Raw genomic sequence first — 18,080 nt, forward strand, 5'->3', positions numbered from 1 at the left:
GTTTTTCTCTATAATTCTTGTGTCTGTAACTAGTTGTAAAAACAAATCTGAAACAACAAATAAACGTTTTTTTTTTTTTTGTTGTTTTGTTTTGTTTCCCCCAGTTCCAGTTACTCTTTGTTTCCTGTCTTCTATAATAAAATAGACAGGTTATGTTTTTATGTGGAGAACAAGAACAACTTGAAACTATTGATAGGAACAAATCTTACACACCAAGACAGTTTTTTGTTTGTTTGTTTGTTTGTTTTAAGAACAGGACCTTTTAGTTAAATACATGACAAATCAAAATAATTCCAATTACAGAGGCTTCACTTGAAATATTTTAACTTATTATGAGCAGAGTTTTCCTCACATCCTCCAGTCAATCATAGATGAGAATTCAGACATTCATGTAATATACAGCAAACTGTACTTGCACTTAAACAAAAGTAACTTTTTTTTCTCTCTGCTGCCAGTTGGATCAGAGCTCACAAGATAAAAATAAGCTTAAGATCAAAGTGAGTGAATTGGAGGACGACCTGGAGAAGACGAAAAAAGAGGTTTGATCTTTATGTTCTCTTGAATTTGTTATTAAACTGAAGTACAACTGCTCTGTGAACAAAGAGGTAAAGTTAGTATTGTCCTGCCAGAGGGTTAAGGAATTATTTCCACCCCTGTAATGTACAGATAAGCATAAGTTAAAAAAAAAAAAACTAGATGTTTAACTATGAGATCTGATATTTTAACAGGAAAGAAATATGATGGAAAAGAAGATTATATTGATATGTGATAGGTTCCTGACTTATTTAATATTAATATATAATATTGTTAATATTGTTGATCTATTAACTGTCAATACATCAACAATATTAACTTTTTAATTCAGTTTAATGGTGTTTTTATAAATTCTGCACTTATTTCCCACAGTACATTATCACACTTTCCAAAGATGTTTACTACTTCAGGCTTCGCTTATCATAATTCACTGTAACAATGCAAAAACAATCTCTTTAAATAATAATTTGGAGAAGCAGCTTCAGGATAAAAACCAAAAGGTTAAAAAAAATGACTTAGAAAAACATAAAATGGAGCTTAGAAACAAATAGTTTAATCTTTTCAATAAGTCATTTACAGTGCAGCTGCTGCCACTGTTCTTAGTCTTTAAATACAGTAGTCAACGTTTAAAGTGGATCAAAAAAAGTTCAAGTTGTCTTGAGACGAGAACGGATCAAAATTCATGTCTAACATGTAGGTTTGCTATCAATCAATGTTGTTATCAATGGAATTTAGTGCTTCATCACTTTTGATGGTGACCAGACGTAATTGCTTGTCACAAGGTGTAAAGTGGCTTGTCACACTGTGAAAACAAGAGTGCACCTCAACATTTTTGGTTGTTCAGTTCTTCTGTGATTCCCAGTGGACTGGAAATGCCTGTTAAACATTATTTCCTGCAGTGCAGCAGTGTAGTGCCCTTGGTGATGCACTGGACACTGTACGTGTCTCTGTGTGGAAATCAGAGCTTGAAGCAGGACCAGAAACAGGCAAGAAAGCTTTTTCAGTTCTACAAAAAAAGATGTTGTTGAAAATATTACAGCAGCTCAACAATCTGAGTTCATACTGTAAAATAAAGTTTTACAAATGTGACAGTTTAAAAAATGTGACAAAGGTCATAAACAAGAAACTAACTTTATGCGCTAAGACAAACTTTCAGTAATCAGTGTTACCACCTCTGACATTGATCACAGCCTCACATCACCTGTGCATACCTGAGCTGAGGTTTGGGATATTCTGTTGAGGATGAATTACCATTCCTCCAGCAAGTGTGTTCAATGGGGTTCAAGTTGGGTGACCAGGCTGGTCAATCCATCCTTGTCACCAGCCTCGATTGGTGTGGGCAGGCATTGTCATCCATAAGCCCAAAATCTGGCCACATTGCACCAACACAGCTGGTCGCAGGATTTCATCCTATATCTTTGGCCTGTCATGCTGCCATTTTTGATGATGACAAGCTCTGTCCTTCCACCCATGGAGATCCCTCCCCACACCATGACCAATGATCTGCATAACTGTCATGCTGTACAGCATTATGTGGCAAATTCCTCTCCCCTGGGCAATCACAGACCCTCCTATACCTGTCTAAGAAGTTCAGGCAGAACTGCAGAACCGGGACTCATCTGTAAAGAGCAGCCCCATGTACCACAGTCATTCAGTGTCCACCTCCAATCTGTGGCCCACTGGAGACGGGCCAGTTTATGTTATCTGGAAAGATGCACCCTCACAGCTGGTCTTCTGACTCTCAAGCCAACTTCATGAAGTCGTCTCCTCAGAGTCTGAGTGGACAGTCCCTCACCAGTTGCCTCCTGAAGGTCATTTCCCAGGCTGACTGCTTTTTACAGGGATGCAGGGTCAAGTATTAGTCTTGATTTGGTGCTGTGACCTGTTGCCTGCCTCCACCATGCCTTCAACTCCCAATACGAGACCTTCTGAACCTGTTCCAGGCTTTGGAAGTGACAGTTTGAGACATCCCCACTGGATCTGCAACTTCATGCTGAATCATGGCTCCTTGCAGCATCTCAATGTCCCTGTTGAGCTCAGAATCCTGCAATCTCACTAAATATGGCATTATCAGTTCTCTCTGATCTCAAGTGAAGCTTTCAGAGCATTAAATGGTGACCAGTTCCCAATTACAGTCACCTGTCACCAATCAATCGGTACCTAATGACAAACAATCATATCTGAAGACCATCAGAAGCCATGAAGGGTGAAATTTCATCATTGAAAACACTGACTAATAACAGACTTGCATGTTATGTATAAATTGTGGGGAAAAAAATCATTTTGGTTTTAGGAAAAGTTTGATGAAAGGTTTTGATCCACTTAAAATGTTGACTACTGTTACTTTACTGTTACATAATGTCAGAAGAAAATCTCACTCAAAGTCGACAGAGTCATCAGAATCGTGTTTTAATGTTTTACTTGCAGCAAGGAATCAATACATATACGTCTGGAGTGTCACAAGGCTGCTTCAGCAGTAAAATACTTAATGAGATATTCTTCTCTTTCTTGTCCCTGTCCTAAATTCAAGTTTCACTATAATGCAAGAAAAAAATCATTCTAAATTGTCATTCTAGATTAGATTTATTAAAGATTAGTACACACTTAGGATAAGTCGAGAGTTGATTAACATAAATAGCAGGGAATTACTGGATAAATCAAAGATGTAGTTCCATTAGAGGGAGGCTTCACTCATTATAAATAAGCCTATCATGAGAACTGACTTTCACAGTCAGTACAGAGCATAAAATTACAATAACAAGAGAACGTATGTGAAGCTTCTGGAATTCCCTTTTTTTCTGCAGTCATTGCTCGGATGAGGACGTGAAGTAGTTGATAAACCTGGTGAACTATCATGTCCTGTCCTTTGTTGTTATTGAATAAACCTATGAATATTTTAAAAGATAACAGTAGTGGTCATTTCAAAGACCAAATGGTCATTTGTGAAACTATTTCATTTTTTACTGGCCAAATATTTTGTGTCCCATGTGAAGCATAGTATGTTATCAAACCCAGACTTTTCTTATTATGCTTTTTTTTTCCCGTTGTGGAAACAAAAAGTCATAAGTTAAAATACACATGTCAAAACAATGTGAGAACAACATTAATACACTACAGAATCCAGCAGCAGTAAAACAATAGAATACATTAAACAACATATAGAAATATTATAGAAAATCAGTGTGAACTGCAATCAGGTTCGTCGACGCACATCTTTGCACAATGCATTGTTGAGATTTGAGAGGTGTGGACCTGGAGCCTATGTGTTCAGACTTTCTCGTCCTCAGTTCATCTTTAAATGTCTCTCAGTTGCACATTTTGTAGCTAGATTTTTGGGTTTATTGAATATGTAACTTAACGTTCGTTTAATTCGTTTTATCTCTACTTTGGATAATGTGACTCCTAAGAAACAGTTTGTGTCTTCCATGGTTTTCTACTGATAATAGAAACTTTAAAAACCAGTGTAGGAAGATTGGAAAGGAAATAGTGTTTGGAAACACTATGTTCCAACACTGTCCAGCCAAGTTTTGATGTTAATTTAAAATCAGACTTTTAACTTTATCTTTAACATATTCATTCATAAAGTAATAAAAACAACAGTCACCAACCAGCAAAAAAACTTTTGCTGTTCTTTATACTAAAATACTAATTGAGCTAAACTACAATATACTGTTTATATTTAATTCTCTGATCCAATCACTCAGACATTAGAAATGTATTCAGACATGGATGTTTCGGTTAAAAGACAGTATGTCTCTCATGTCTCTCTTTCAGTGGGAACAGAAGCTCCAGGATGAAAAACAGAGTGCGAAGGAGAGAGAGGACAAACTAAAGAAGGAGGTTAATATTTGCACCCAAATCATTTAACATTCTGGTCACTTTTCTTTATCATCATCTGCATAAAACACAATTTGTCAGTAACATTAGAGTAACACTGCTCATTAAATGATGATTCTTTCAAGCCAAACAACAAATGCAGAGCTGCTTCTATTGGTTTAGAGGCTGTAGGATGTGGTTTGGTTGGACTGTGGGTGAACAATGTAACAGCACTGATCAGGATTCATGATAGAAACAGATGAAGAAGCAGGTTGTATGAACAGGATTTTTTAACTATGTCATATGTCACATAACTGGTAATTGAGTTTGTATCGCTAAACATGTTTTTAAATGTCTTATATTCACACTAAAAAGATAGTAAATCATTTCCAATTTTGTAATAAAAAACAAAACGACCAAAAAGCAGCTGTTCATGAAACACGTGAGTCAAAGTTCTGAACAGAAAACTGTTTGCAGCAGTTCTTACCAACAGTTCTTACCTTGTCGGTTAACAAGCTAAGACTTGATCATATTCTCTGTCAGAACACTGCAAATCAACAATAAAATCAAATTATTGTGAAAAGATTAACAGCAGACATTCATGTAATATACAGTAAACTGTACTTGCACTTAAACAAAAGTAACTTTTTTTTCTCTCTGCTGCCAGTTGGATCAGAGCTCACAAGAGAAAAATAAGCTTGAGGACAAAGTGAGAGAATTGGAGAAGAAGAAAAAAGAGGTTTGATCTTTATGTTCTCTTGAGTTTGTCATTAAACAAAAGTACAACTGCTCTGTGAACAAAGAGGTAAAGTTAGTATTGTCCTGCCAGAGGGTTAAGGAGTTATTTCCACCCCTGTAATGTAAAAAAAACAAAAAACTATTTTATACTATAGGAAAAAACCTGAGACACCAAGTAACTAATTTACACTGAATCAAATTACGTATCCAGTGTCTTTGGGTTTTGCTGAATCGTTTTATATCCAATTTCAGTTTAAAGAACCTTTTTTTTCTTTTAAAAAACATTATGTTTCAATGAAAACTTGAAGTCTTGAAGAGGAACCAACAATGTTTGTCATTGACATTAATGTAACATCTAAATGTATATTGAAACATTCATGTCTTCCCTGTGTCTCAGCTCCAGGATGAGATCCAGAGGGGGAAGGAAGCTGAGAACAAACTCAATATGGAGCTGAACAACAAGACGAAACAGGTTCATTTTTACCCAAATCAATTTGCACATTGCATCTGTTTTTCACTATAATTCTTATTTCTATAACTAGTTGTAAAAACAAATCTAAAACAACAAAATGGGCGAAAACATTGCAACTGATAAGCATAAGTTTAAAAAAAAACACACCTACCATCTCTTGTAAAATGCTGTTTTTGTTAAAAGACAGTATCTCTCTCATGTCCCTCACAGCTCCAGGATGAAAAACAGAGTGGGATGAAGAGAGAGGACAAACTAAAGAAGGAGCTCGAGGAAAAGAAGAAGGAGGTTAATATTTTCACCCAAATCATTTAACAGTCTGGTCACTTCTCTTTATCATCATCTGCATAAAACACAATTTGTCATGTTGACACTAAATAATTGAGGGACTAGTAAGTAACATTAGAGTAACACTGCTCATTAGAAATGAGGATTATTTCAAGCCAAACAACAAATGCAGAGCTGCTTCTATTGGTTTAGAGGCTGTAGGATGTGGTTTGGTTGGACTGTGGGTGAACAATGTAAAACCATCGATCAGGATTCATGATAGAAACACAGGAAGAAGCAGATTGTATGAAAAGGGGATTTTTTAACCAATCGGAAGTAGAAATTTGTAAAAACATAAATGGACTTGTTAAAACACAACTAATTTACACTGAATCAAATTACGTATCCAGTGTCTTTGGGTTTTGCTGAATCGTTTTATATCCAATTTCAGTTTAAAGAACCTTTTTTTTCTTTTAAAAAACATTATATTTCAATGAAAACTTGAAGTCTTGAAGAGGAACCAACAATGTTTGTCATTGACATTAACTTTAACTATGTCATATGTCACATAACTGGTAATTGAGTTTGTTTCGCTAAACATGTTTTTAAATGTCTTCACACTAAAAAGATAGTAAATCATTTCCAATTTTGTAATAAAAAACAAAACGACCAAAAAGCAGCTGTTCATGAAACACGTGAGTCAAAGTTCTGAACAGAAAACTGTTTGCAGCAGTTCTTACCAACAGTTCTTACCTTGTCGGTTAACAAGCTAAGACTTGATCATATTCTCTGTCAGAACACTGCAAATCAACAATAAAATCAAATTATTGTGAAAAGATTAACAGCAGACATTCATGTAATATACAGTAAACTGTACTTGCACTTAAACAAAAGTAACTTTTTTTTCTCTCTGCTGCCAGTTGGATCAGAGCTCACAAGAGAAAAATAAGCTTAAGATCAAAGTGAGAGAATTGGAGGACGACCTGGAGAAGGAGAAAAAAGAGGTTTGATCTTTATGTTCTCTTGAGTTTGTCATTAAACAAAAGTACAACTGCTCTGTGAACAAAGACGTAAAGTTAGTATTGTCCTGCCAGAGGGTTAAGGAGTTATTTCCACCCCTGTAATGTAAAAAAAAAAAAAAAAAAAAAAAATATATATATATATATATATATATATATATATATATTAAACTCTTCATTGGAACAAATCTGAGACACAGAGTAACTAATTTACACCGAAATAAAATAACATATCCAGTCTCTTTTGTTTTTGCTGAATCGTTTTACATCCAATTTCAGTTTAAAGAACTTTAAAAAAAAACATTATGTTTAAATGAAGAGTTGAAGTTTTATCTTACTCTTTAAGTAACCAGAGGAACCAACAATGTTTGTCATTGACATTAATGTAACATCTAAATGTATATTGAAACATTCATGTCTTCCCTGTGTCTCAGCTCCAGGATGAGATCCAGAGGGGGAAGGAAGCTGAGAACAAACTCAATATGGAGCTGAACAACAAGACGGAACAGGTTCATTTTTACCCAAATCAATTTGCACATTGCATCTGTTTTTCACTATAATTCTTATTTCTATAACTAGTTGTAAAAACAAATCTAAAACAACAAAATGGGCGAAAACATTGCAACTGATAAGCATAAGTTTAAAAAAAACACAACTACCATCTCTTGTAAAATGCTGTTTTTGTTAAAAGACAGTGTCTTTTTTTATTTTCCTCATGTTGTCAGTGGGAGAAGCTGCTTCATGATGAGAAGCAGAGGGCGAAGAAAACGGAGGAAACACTAAAGAAACAGGTTGAAGACAAGAACAAGCAGGTTAATATTTGTATCTAAATTTGTTTGTTGCTGGCATCTTTCTATTTTACCTGTCTATAAAATAATTCTTATAACTAGTTGAGAGCGAATGTAAGACCCTGAATAAATGTTTGAATAATTTAAGAGCCACTGCCATTGACTTTTTAACTATGTCATATGTCACATAACTGGTAATTGAGTTTGTATCGCTAAACATGTTTTTAAATGTCTTCACACTAAAAAGATAGTAAATCATTTCCAATTTTGTAATAAAAAACAAAACGACCACAATGCAGCTGTTCATGAAACATGTGAGTCAAAGTTCTGAACAGAAAACTGTTTGCAGCAGTTCTTACCAACAGTTCTTACCTTGTCGGTTAACAAGCTAAGACTTGATCATATTCTCTGTCAGAACACTGCAAATCAACAATAAAATCAAATTATTGTGAAAAGATTAACAGCAGACATTCATGTAATATACAGTAAACTGTACTTGCACTTAAACAAAAGTAACACTTTTTTTTCTCTCTGCTGCCAGTTGGATCAGAGCTCACAAGAGAAAACTAAGCTTAAGATCAAAGTGAGTGAATTGGAGAAGGAGAAAAAAAGAGGTTTGATCTTTATGTTCTCTTGAGTTTGTCATTAAACAAAAGTACAACTGCTCTGTGAACAAAGACGTAAAGTTAGTATTGTCCTGCCAGAGGGTTAAGGAGTTATTTCCACCCCTGTAATGTAAAAAAAAAAAAAAAAAAAGAATATATATATATATATAAGAACAACTGATAAGCATAAGTTTAAAAAAAACACAACTACCATCTCTTGTAAAATGCTGTTTTTGTTAAAAGACAGTGTCTTTTTTTATTTTCCTCATGTTGTCAGTGGGAGAAGCTGCTTCATGATGAGAAGCAGAGGGCGAAGAAAACGGAGGAAACACTAAAGAAACAGGTTGAAGACAAGAACAAGCAGGTTAATATTTGTATCTAAATTTGTTTGTTGCTGGCATCTTTCTATTTTACCTGTCTATAAAATAATTCTTATAACTAGTTGAGAGCGAATGTAAGACCCTGAATAAATGTTTGAATAATTTAAGAGCCACTGCCATTGACTTTTTAACTATATATATAGTTAATATATATATTAACTATATATATATATATATATATATATATATATATATATATATATATATATATATATATATATATATATATATATTAAACTCTTCATTGGAACAAATCTGAGACACAGAGTAACTAATTTACACCGAAATAAAATAACATATCCAGTCTCTTTTGTTTTTGCTGAATCGTTTTACATCCAATTTCAGTTTAAAGAAGAAAGCAAAAACAATCTCTTTAAATAATAATTTGGAGAAGCAGCTTCAGGATAAAAACCAAAAGGTTGAAAAAATCACTGAGAAAAATATAAAGTGGAGCTTCTGCCACCGTTCTTAGTCTTTAAATACAGTAGTCAACATTTGAAATGGATCAAAAAAACTTCAAGTTGTCTTGAGACGAGAAGGGATCAAAATTCATGTCTAACAGCCAACTTCATGAAGTCGTCTCCTCAGAGTCTGAGTGGACAGTCCCTCACCAGTTGCCTCCTGAAGGTCATTTCCCAGGCTGACTGCTTTTTACAGGGATGTAGGGTCACGTATTAGTCTTGATTTGGTGTTGTGACCTGTTGCCTGCCTCCACTATGCCTTCAACTCCCAATACCAGACCTTCTGAACCTGTTCCAGGCTTTGGAAGTGACAGTTTGAGACATCCCCACTGGATCTGCAACTTCATGCTGAGTCATGGCTCCTTGCAGCATCTCAATGTCCCTGTTGAGCTCAGAATCCTGCAATCTCACTAAATATGGCATTATCAGTTCTCTCTGATCTCAAGTGAAGCTTTCAGAGCATTCAATGTGACCAGTTCCCAATTACAGTCACCTGTCACCAATCAATCGGTACCTAATGACAAACAATCATATCTGAAGACCATCAAAAGCCATGAAGGGTGAAATTTCAATATTGAAAACACTGACTAATAACAGACTTGCATGTTATGTATAAATTGTGGGAAAAAAACACATTTTGGTTTTAGGAAAACTTTGATAAAAGGTTTTGATCCACTTAAAATGATGACTACTGTTACATTACTGTAACATAATGTCAGAAGAAAATCTCACTCAAAGACGATAGAGTCATCAGAATCTTGTTTTAAAGTTTTACTTTAAGGGACAAGGCTGCTTCAGCTGCTTCTGCAAGAAAAAAAATCAATATTGTCATTCTAGATTAGATTTATTAAAGATTAGTCCACACTTAGGATAAGTCGACAGTTGATTAACATAAATAGCAGGGAATTACTGGATAAATGAAAGATGTAGTTCAATTAGATGGAGGCTTCACTCATTATAAATAAGCCTATCATGAGAACTGACTTTCACAGTCAGTACAGAGCATAAAATTACAATAACAAGAGAAAGTATGTGAAGCTTCTGGAATTCCCTTGTTTTCTGCAGTCATTGCTTTTACTGGCCAAATATTTTGTGTCCCATGTGAAGCATAGTATGTTATCAAACCAAGAATTTTCTTATTATGCTTTTTTTTCCTGTTTTGGAAACAAAAAGTCATAAGTTGAAACACAAAATGAAAACAAAAATTAGTGTGAACATCTTGACAGGTGTAAACAGTTACGTTTCTTGTTCTACTGTTCCGTTCTTTTTTCTGGTTCTAGTCCCATTTTAATCTTGACTCCCAGCATTTTCAATCAGCTTGGTGGATACACATCTTCCCACAATGCATTTTTGAGATTTGGGAGCTGTGCACCTGGGGCCTCTGTGACCTACTGTGACCGACTTTGTATCGTTAATCATAGTTTTAATAAATGTCTTACAGCCAAACTTAAAATATATCCAAATATATCATTTTAATTTTTAAAATAAAATAAAATTGGTAATGAAACTTTGTAACAGACAAGTCAAACGTCCAAATAAAAAACTGCATCTTTCAGTCATTTAACAAGGTAAGAATTAAAGAATTTATTCTCTGTCAGAACACTGCAAAAAATAAAATAAAATAGTTGTGAAAACGATTTACAGCAATCTGTTAGCTACAGAAGCCTGAAAGGAATTTGTGACTGGTCCAAACATAAAATCTGTCTCATGTGTGGAAGCTGTTTGTATGATGCTCATGCTATGAGATATTGATAATGCTATAAGTCAATTAGCTTAATATAAGTAAAGTCTGTGTTTGTCCCTCTCAGGTGGAGAGGAGCCAACATCAAGAATGAGACCAATCAGAGACTCAGACACTGAACACAACACAGGTAAGACTGACTCAACAAGCACCATGTCAGTAACACAAGTGGATAAAAGCAGCTACTGTACGTCCAGTAAGGTTTTCTATCTATTTATTAAGTGTGTGTTGAGCTATTTAATGACTTTACACCATAGATACTTTCTCTAAAACAGGTTGGAGAAAAAAATTATCCAACCAGCAGAAGCAGATAGAAATATCAGATACTTAGCAAAACAAAAGTATTTATGTATTAGAGACTTGCTGTTTATGTCAGTTGTCACCATATTCTGATTATGTCACACACACACACACACACACACACACACACTCACTATCCATCCAAACAATAGACATAACATTTTATACCATAAAACAAAGAACATTGTGAAACAGTCTCATAAAAGAGTTGATCACAGAACTGTTGCTGTCACACGATTTCATTAGCTGTAGAAAAACAGTCGTGTTGATCACACACTTTCACACAGATGTTACTCAGCATATTAAAATAGACAGTTCATCACTTGTTGGGACATAAATGAACAACCAATACTAGATTTATAAGAGAATATTCGATCACCTGTGATTCAAACATCTGTGTCTGGTGAAGAGAAGATTAACTATGTGGCCTTATCTAGGATTGTTTTTGAACTGAATGAATAATTAAAATAAAATGTTTGTGTGACTCCTCTTTTTGTTCTATGTAAGACAATAATACTAATAATGTACTTTTTTCCCCAAAGGTTCTTAGTCTGTTAGTGATGAAAAAATGGAAAATGAGACATAGGAATCTCTGTGGGTTAAACTAACTGAGGAGCAACTGCATGTCACCTCATCAGGAGAAACTTAACATATGACAATGAAGAAAGTTATTAAGTCCCAAGATGCTTTGTAAAGTATTGTAAACTGTATTGTAACTGTTTCCCACAGTGTTGATAATAATGTGCTGTATATCAAACAATAGTCACTTCTATGCTGTGGTAACTATAATAATACATTGTTGACATAACCAAATGTGATGTGAAGCTTGTGAAAATTTAAATTAAACATTGAACTGTTTGTTTTTAGTTTCTTGATTTGTGTCTCTTTAAAAATCATTTAGTTTCATCATTAGTTTACAATTTCCACTCTCACTCTCCACAGATGGTTTACAGCCCTTAGTCTCTGGTTCACTAATTCACTGAGCTGAACTCAACTTGTTGTGTCTCTGTGGTGTGTAGGACCCCAGACTTATTCCGTCTGGTCTTCATCTTCCTAACCAGTGTTAAAAGCAACAGCTAATTTAGCAAAATGAGTCATTGCATGAATGTATAAAGTATGTGACCACTGTCCATAATCAGTGCTTTAGTTCATCAAGTACTAGAACAACGCTTTGCTTTGACTTCACTTAATGAAGTCATTTAGCTTTTATTTACTCACTAGCAGTAGATGTAGTTACACCTGACACAAATAAACCCACTTGCTATTTCAACTACAACTCTCACTAGAAATAAGTGAAACAGGAAGAATGTTCTACATATGTAATGAGTCAGTGTGATGTTCAGTCAGCAGTGACACAACATCAGTGATTTCTCTGCTGGTGCTGATGGCTGTGAAAGTTCAGACCAGCTATGGTCAAAACATTTACTGTAGAAATGATTTCAGTGTTTTTAGTGTTTAATACATTAGTACATTAGCCATCGTCTCACTGTTAAAAGGTTGTTAAAGTGAGAGTAATGGTTTACATGAAAGCTGATGTCTGTTAAATCAAAGACTAAAGGAAGTGAAGATTCTTAACAACAGTGACTCATCAGTTTTTGGTAAGTGGATTCCTGTTAAACAAACACCATGAAGTAAATGGTATTTTTTCCATGTGCTGTTTAGCCGGTGATGTGATCCTGAATCTTCCTGCTGCTCCTCTGACTGAGGGAGGTAATGTGTCTCTGTGCTGCCAAAAGAAAGAAACTTCAAACCTCAGAGCTCAGTTCTACAAGAACAGTCTCCAAATTGACAGCAGAGTCACAGCAGAGATGACCATCTGACAAAGGACTCTACAAATGCAGAGTGTCCGGAGGTGGAGAATCACCAGAAAGCTGGCTGACTGTCAAAGTTGAGGTCTAATAAGAAAAGGTTTAGTGTTATTCTTGTTGTTGCAAACTTTATTTTGAAAAACCACAGTTTTGTCCAACAAGCATTTACACAGATAGCACTTTGTTTTGTTGTGGCTGCTACACAATAGTTTTTAATAATGGAAGGAAGTGAATCCTAAAGGCAGATCTGCACTGGCGCGATGTAAGGTCTTAAAGCAGACGCCTGATTTAATCGCGTTGACGTCACGTCGTCTTCCATCCCCGTTACAGTCCAAGTGGATGCTGCGCTGCAAGATCGGAGATTTGGTCGAAGAGAAACTCGCTGTCTGGTAATATTTTATGAATATGTTCAATGTTGTACATATGTCAGTCGTCATTTACGTTGCACGTTAACATTTTGTCATTATGTTGGTGGAAAAAGTAACGTGGTTGTAAAAACCTTCCTCTGATAAACGTAATCGCTTTGGAAATTAGTTGTAAAAACGTGACTTTTAGGAGACGATGTGTGAGTAGATGAGAAAGTCAGTTAGTCTGTCTGCTAAAAATGATGTTTCTATGTGGATGAAAACATAAACCTATGCGCAACTTAACGAAAGTGAAAGTAGGACTTCCTGAGGAAAGGACATGATTCCATCATGCAGCAAGATAATAAAACTATATAGTGTCATAGTTAGTTTAGAGTTAACAAATATTTACACATATTTATGTTTTCACTTCATTTTCAGAACAGCAAAGTGCTTTATACAATGGATCGATCCTCCCTCAGAACCATCAGTGTTCTGGTTGTTCATCTTCTCATTCACTTCTGTGGAGGTAAATTAAGTTTAACTTTTTATATTAAAGATACAAATGTAAGTTTGTAAGTACATTTTTATATTTCTGTGCAAAATTTCAGATTTTGAAAAAAAAATGCATTAAAGTCACTTATGTTTAAAGATGATTTATAATATGATAAAATATGATACATTATATGTAACTTTATTTCCCGCTTAGGGAAACATTTAGGGCCAAGACTTTAGGGAAACAGCAGACAGTGAACTGGTCCAACATGTTCTCATCCCACAGCGTCAGATTTTGACGCTTTCTAAGGCGTCAAATTGTGGCGCTTTGTACGTCCTTGTTATATTGAGGCCACAGGTACCTTTTGGCATTAATATTGGATGCTCCAAGTACATCACTGTTTGCCTCCCTGGGAACAACTGCGTCCGGTATTGAAGCTGCAGGTTCACTTTGGCATCAATTTTGGACGCTTCTGTTGTGTCACCTTATGATGCGACAGGAACAAATTTATATGCACAACAAAACTACATTGAGGTCAGAGACAACAACATCAGGGTATGTTACGTTACGAAACAACAAGGGTTATGTTTGGGCACAAAAACTTCACAGGGAGGTTAAGTTAGAAGACAAATTACACAAAAACAAAATGCTACAAAAAGTGACAACTGCACACACCTGTTTCCTTAATACAGTAACCACATGCAGCACGTTGTGAAACAATTATCAATAAAACAAACTATGTCTCACACTAGAGTCAAACCTCGGTCTTTTGTGGAAAAGTCCTTTGTACCGTTATACCTTCCATCACCCCCGTCCTCATGCTTACGATACTATCTGTCTTCTTCTTTAACGCCATCAATTCTGGTGTGAAATATTGAAATACGTAAATGGGAACTTTAAGCATCAGCATGTAACGCAGAAGGTCTTAACAAAGAGGTGATTTTTAATCCCTCAGGAATGTGAACGGGCTGCTTGGTCACACATTATCTATTGTGAGATAAAGTTAATATAGTTTCGAAAATTACTTTCAGGGACATCTTCTCTTTGGTTGTTACAGTACACAGTGTATATTCATGAATTCTTACAGCTGAAGTAATAAATGTTTTCTTTTCAGGTCAGTCTCAGTTAATTGGTTCACTCCAGCCAATAGTGGCAAGAGTTGGTGATGACATCATGTTGCCGTGTCACGTTGAACCTGTGATGGATGTTGCTGCAAAGACGTTGGAGTGGACAAGACCTGATCTGAACAACATATTAGTCCATGTGTGGCGTTCTGGTCAAGAGTTGGTGAAGGCAAAACATCCATCGTACACAGGAAGAACATCACTGTTCACTGATGAACTGAAACATGGAAACATGTCACTGAAACTGTCTGGAGTGAAACTTTCTGATAAGGGAACATACAAGTGCTTCATTCCTGATCTTAGAACACAATCTATTGTTGAAGTTGTAGTTGGTAAGTGGACATGTTGTATATACAGTAATATATGAGTATTGTTGTATTAACAGTTGCAGTGATGGTAACAAGTAAGTGTGTAGTGACAATCTAACATCAACCTCAGTGTAATTTACTGTCTCACTCTATAAATGTTTGGAAACTGTATTTGTAAAATTCCAGAGCAGGTACATCTGCAGGAAACAAATACTTCTTCCAGTCAGATATCTGATTTTTATATTTAGGATATAATGAATGTATGCATGATATGAACTGTCTGCAAGATGATTTTAATTATCAGCCTTGAAAGGAAAAACTCTCTAAACAAATGCAGGTTTGCTGGTATTTAAATTTTGGTCCAAGTATCTACTGATGTTTTTTTCTTGTGTTCAGCATCAGATGCTGCTGCCCCTCCTGTCATCAGTTTCTCAGGGGTTGATGAATCCACCAGTGAGGTGGTTTTACAGTGTGAGTCTAAAGGCTGGTATCCACAACCTGAGGTGTTGTGGTTGGACGGTGAGGGAAACGTCCTCTCTGCTGGACCTACAGAGACAGTCAGAGGTCCTGATGACCTCTATACTGTCAGCAGCAGAGTCACTGTGGACAAGAGACACGGACACAGATTCACCTGTAGAGTCCAACAGAACATCATCAACCAGACCAGAGAGACACACATACATGTTCCAGGTTAATATGAGTTTTCAAATTCATACTGTGTTAATACTTTTGTATTTCTGAATGTATTTGCAGTAACTTCCATTAATATTCTGTTTTACTATTTTAGATGATTTCTTTAAAGTCCAGTCCAGATGTTCTACTACCACAGTGGGTTTGGCTGTTAGTTTGGCTGTTTCCATCATGTTGAGTCTTTTACTTTTACTTCTCCTGTGTAAGAAGAAAAACAGTAAGTCACAAACTCATCACACAGAAAAAGTGAATTGTCTTTATATTGAGTCTTTATTTTATAAGTTATGAGATGAACACAAATGTGATACATTTTATATGCAATCAGTAAAAATGTAAAATACTTCATTTTATCATTTTATATTTTAGAATTAGATATTTTATGATGATTTTTTTTTATTTTACTGCCTTTATTTTTACACAGTGTCCAAGAGAAACCAGATGGATGAAGTTGAGTCTAAGGACCAAAACTGGACAAAGCAGGTAATGACTGACCAAACAGCACAAATAAAGCATTTGAACAAGAGAAATGTGGAAACAAACAGCAAACTTGTAAGTACAGAAACAGGACATGTGTATAGAATGGGACTAAAAATATCAACCAAAAAGTCTCAGCTGAGCAAGAAAGGTACAAAACTTTCACAGTTAGAAAGAAGATCTGTGTTTCCAGAAGAACTAACAGCTAAAGATTGAAGAGTGGAGCAAAGAACAAAGAACAGAGGAAAATCAAATACACTACATGAGCATCTAGAGATACATTAGGGTCAAAAATTGGCTTTGGAAAACTAAGGAAACATGAGTGAGAGAAAACATGAATGAGGCAAATAAACTACAAGAGAACAAGTCCTGACCTGAGAACAGTAACCAGGAAACAAAGTAAACACTGAAATCAGTCCAGAGGTCAACTCACAACAGCAGAGAACATGAGAACAGAGAACATGCATGTCTCAGTTAAAGAATCAGAGGTCTGTGGAGCTTCAGGTGCAACAGAAGAGACAGGAAACTGATTTTAGTTTGCATGGGGGTCAATTTATGGACCCACTCAAAGAAAATGGTGCTGGAGGGTTAAAACTCTTCAGGGAACCTTTAAAGTCAAATGATGGAATAGTTCAGATAATGTCTCTCTTCATTTGTCTCTGTCTTCCCAGACAGGAAGAAGCCAAGCTGCTGCATCCTGGTCCTCTTCCTTTGTGGTGATAGAAAACCATGGTATGAACTCAACAGTTTAGTCAAATAGAAAATAGATGTTCAGCAAAGTAACACAACAAGATAAAGTTCAACACACAGAAATGTGCAGCACTGAAAAACACTAAATTTCTGAAAAACTGATTTGTCTCTGTTTCAGTTTGTTCCCAAACAAAGGTTCCACGAGGAGAAACGGAGAGGGATGGAAGCTCAAAGCCAAGTTCAGAGCCTGAAAAAAGAGCTGGAGGAGGTTTTTATACAAAAAAAAAAAAATTAAAATATTCAAAAATATTAGAAATATTAAAATATTTAATATTAAATTAAAATATTTAAATTTGAAAATATTCACTTCTTGAGAAAGTTTAACTTTTTCCTTATTAGTTTTCATGTCAAAATGAAAACTAATCTTTACAAAGTAATCTGAATGAGTTATAAACAAGAGATTGACTTTTTTATCACTTTTTTCTGCAATTGTAGAACATGTCTTTCATATTATTAACCTATTTATTAAATAAGGTAATAACCACATTTAAATTCACTATTTCTCTTTACTTTGGATAATGTAGCTCCTAACATGGAGACATTGTATGTAATTACTTTAACCTGCTTTATTGTGTGTAAACATTTAAGTTACTTTAAGCCCACATATAAAACATATTCTACATCCCTAATGCTTTATAGAACTGTAGCACAAACATCTTCAACTTTTAACACAATAACAAAATAAAAAATATAACTAACTGTTACAGCAGTGACTTCCAATACTGAGGCCTCCTCTATGGGCTTATACCTCTGTTGGAATGAGGGTATAGAGGGAAGGTCTCTTCCTCCTAACGGTGAAAGAGGGCCCTCTCCCCTTTTACGCTGATGTGTGGGTTCATGATAACCAATAAAAGGCTTCAGGTGTTTTTATGTTAATCCACTAGTTGTTTGGACAAAATTACTTTGTTTCTTAATGCTACTCTCCAGTTTGATTACACTCTTACGTTTTAGTCTTTGCACAGCTACTT

The 18,080-nt window shown here is 35.3% G+C and overlaps 2 protein-coding genes across 19 annotated transcripts in view; both read left to right on the forward strand.

The window, feature by feature from the left end:
• The window catches only part of LOC137137529 (golgin subfamily A member 6-like protein 22), an 85,259-nt gene that overhangs the window by 55,160 nt on the left and 12,019 nt on the right, over positions 1-18,080 (forward strand). For 3 of the 18 annotated variants that reach the window (XM_067523901.1, XM_067523917.1, XM_067523900.1), the window contains 10 exons: positions 456-539; positions 4,309-4,374; positions 5,018-5,089; positions 5,486-5,560; positions 5,771-5,845; positions 6,745-6,828; positions 7,278-7,352; positions 7,569-7,655; positions 8,173-8,214; positions 8,514-8,600. In XM_067523901.1, coding sequence (XP_067380002.1) covers positions 456-539; positions 4,309-4,374; positions 5,018-5,089; positions 5,486-5,560; positions 5,771-5,845; positions 6,745-6,828; positions 7,278-7,352; positions 7,569-7,655; positions 8,173-8,214; positions 8,514-8,600 — 747 coding nt within the window. The remainder of the gene's footprint in view (positions 1-455; positions 540-4,308; positions 4,375-5,017; positions 5,090-5,485; positions 5,561-5,770; positions 5,846-6,744; positions 6,829-7,277; positions 7,353-7,568; positions 7,656-8,172; positions 8,215-8,513; positions 8,601-18,080) is intronic. The other 15 variants (XM_067523916.1, XM_067523912.1, XM_067523907.1 and 12 more) reach the window with 12 other exon arrangements.
• Positions 9,187-17,394, forward strand: LOC137138017 (butyrophilin subfamily 3 member A2-like). Its single transcript, XM_067524913.1, has 10 exons — positions 9,187-9,277; positions 10,886-10,948; positions 13,257-13,315; positions 13,712-13,799; positions 14,881-15,222; positions 15,595-15,888; positions 15,986-16,105; positions 16,310-16,368; positions 17,034-17,094; positions 17,231-17,394. The coding sequence occupies exons 1-10, from the start codon at positions 9,187-9,189 to the stop codon at positions 17,392-17,394; spliced, it is 1,341 nt and encodes a 446-aa protein (XP_067381014.1).

The sequence above is a fragment of the Channa argus genome, chromosome 12 (assembly GCF_033026475.1).
Source record: "Channa argus isolate prfri chromosome 12, Channa argus male v1.0, whole genome shotgun sequence".
NCBI classification, from domain to species: Eukaryota; Metazoa; Chordata; class Actinopteri; order Anabantiformes; family Channidae; genus Channa; species Channa argus.

What these genes read in the sequence shown, in the direction of transcription:
- LOC137138017 (XM_067524913.1), top strand. Translation starts at nt 9,187, where the DNA reads ATGAAGTCGTCTCCTCAGAGTCTGAGTGGACAGTCCCTCACCAGTTGC. An exon ending in TGACTGCTTTTTACAGGGAT is followed by an intron (nt 9,278 to 10,885) that starts GTAGGGTCACGT and finishes TGTCCCTCTCAG; the next exon opens with GTGGAGAGGAGCCAACATCA. An exon ending in TCTCATTCACTTCTGTGGAG is followed by an intron (nt 13,800 to 14,880) that starts GTAAATTAAGTT and finishes TTTTCTTTTCAG; the next exon opens with GTCAGTCTCAGTTAATTGGT.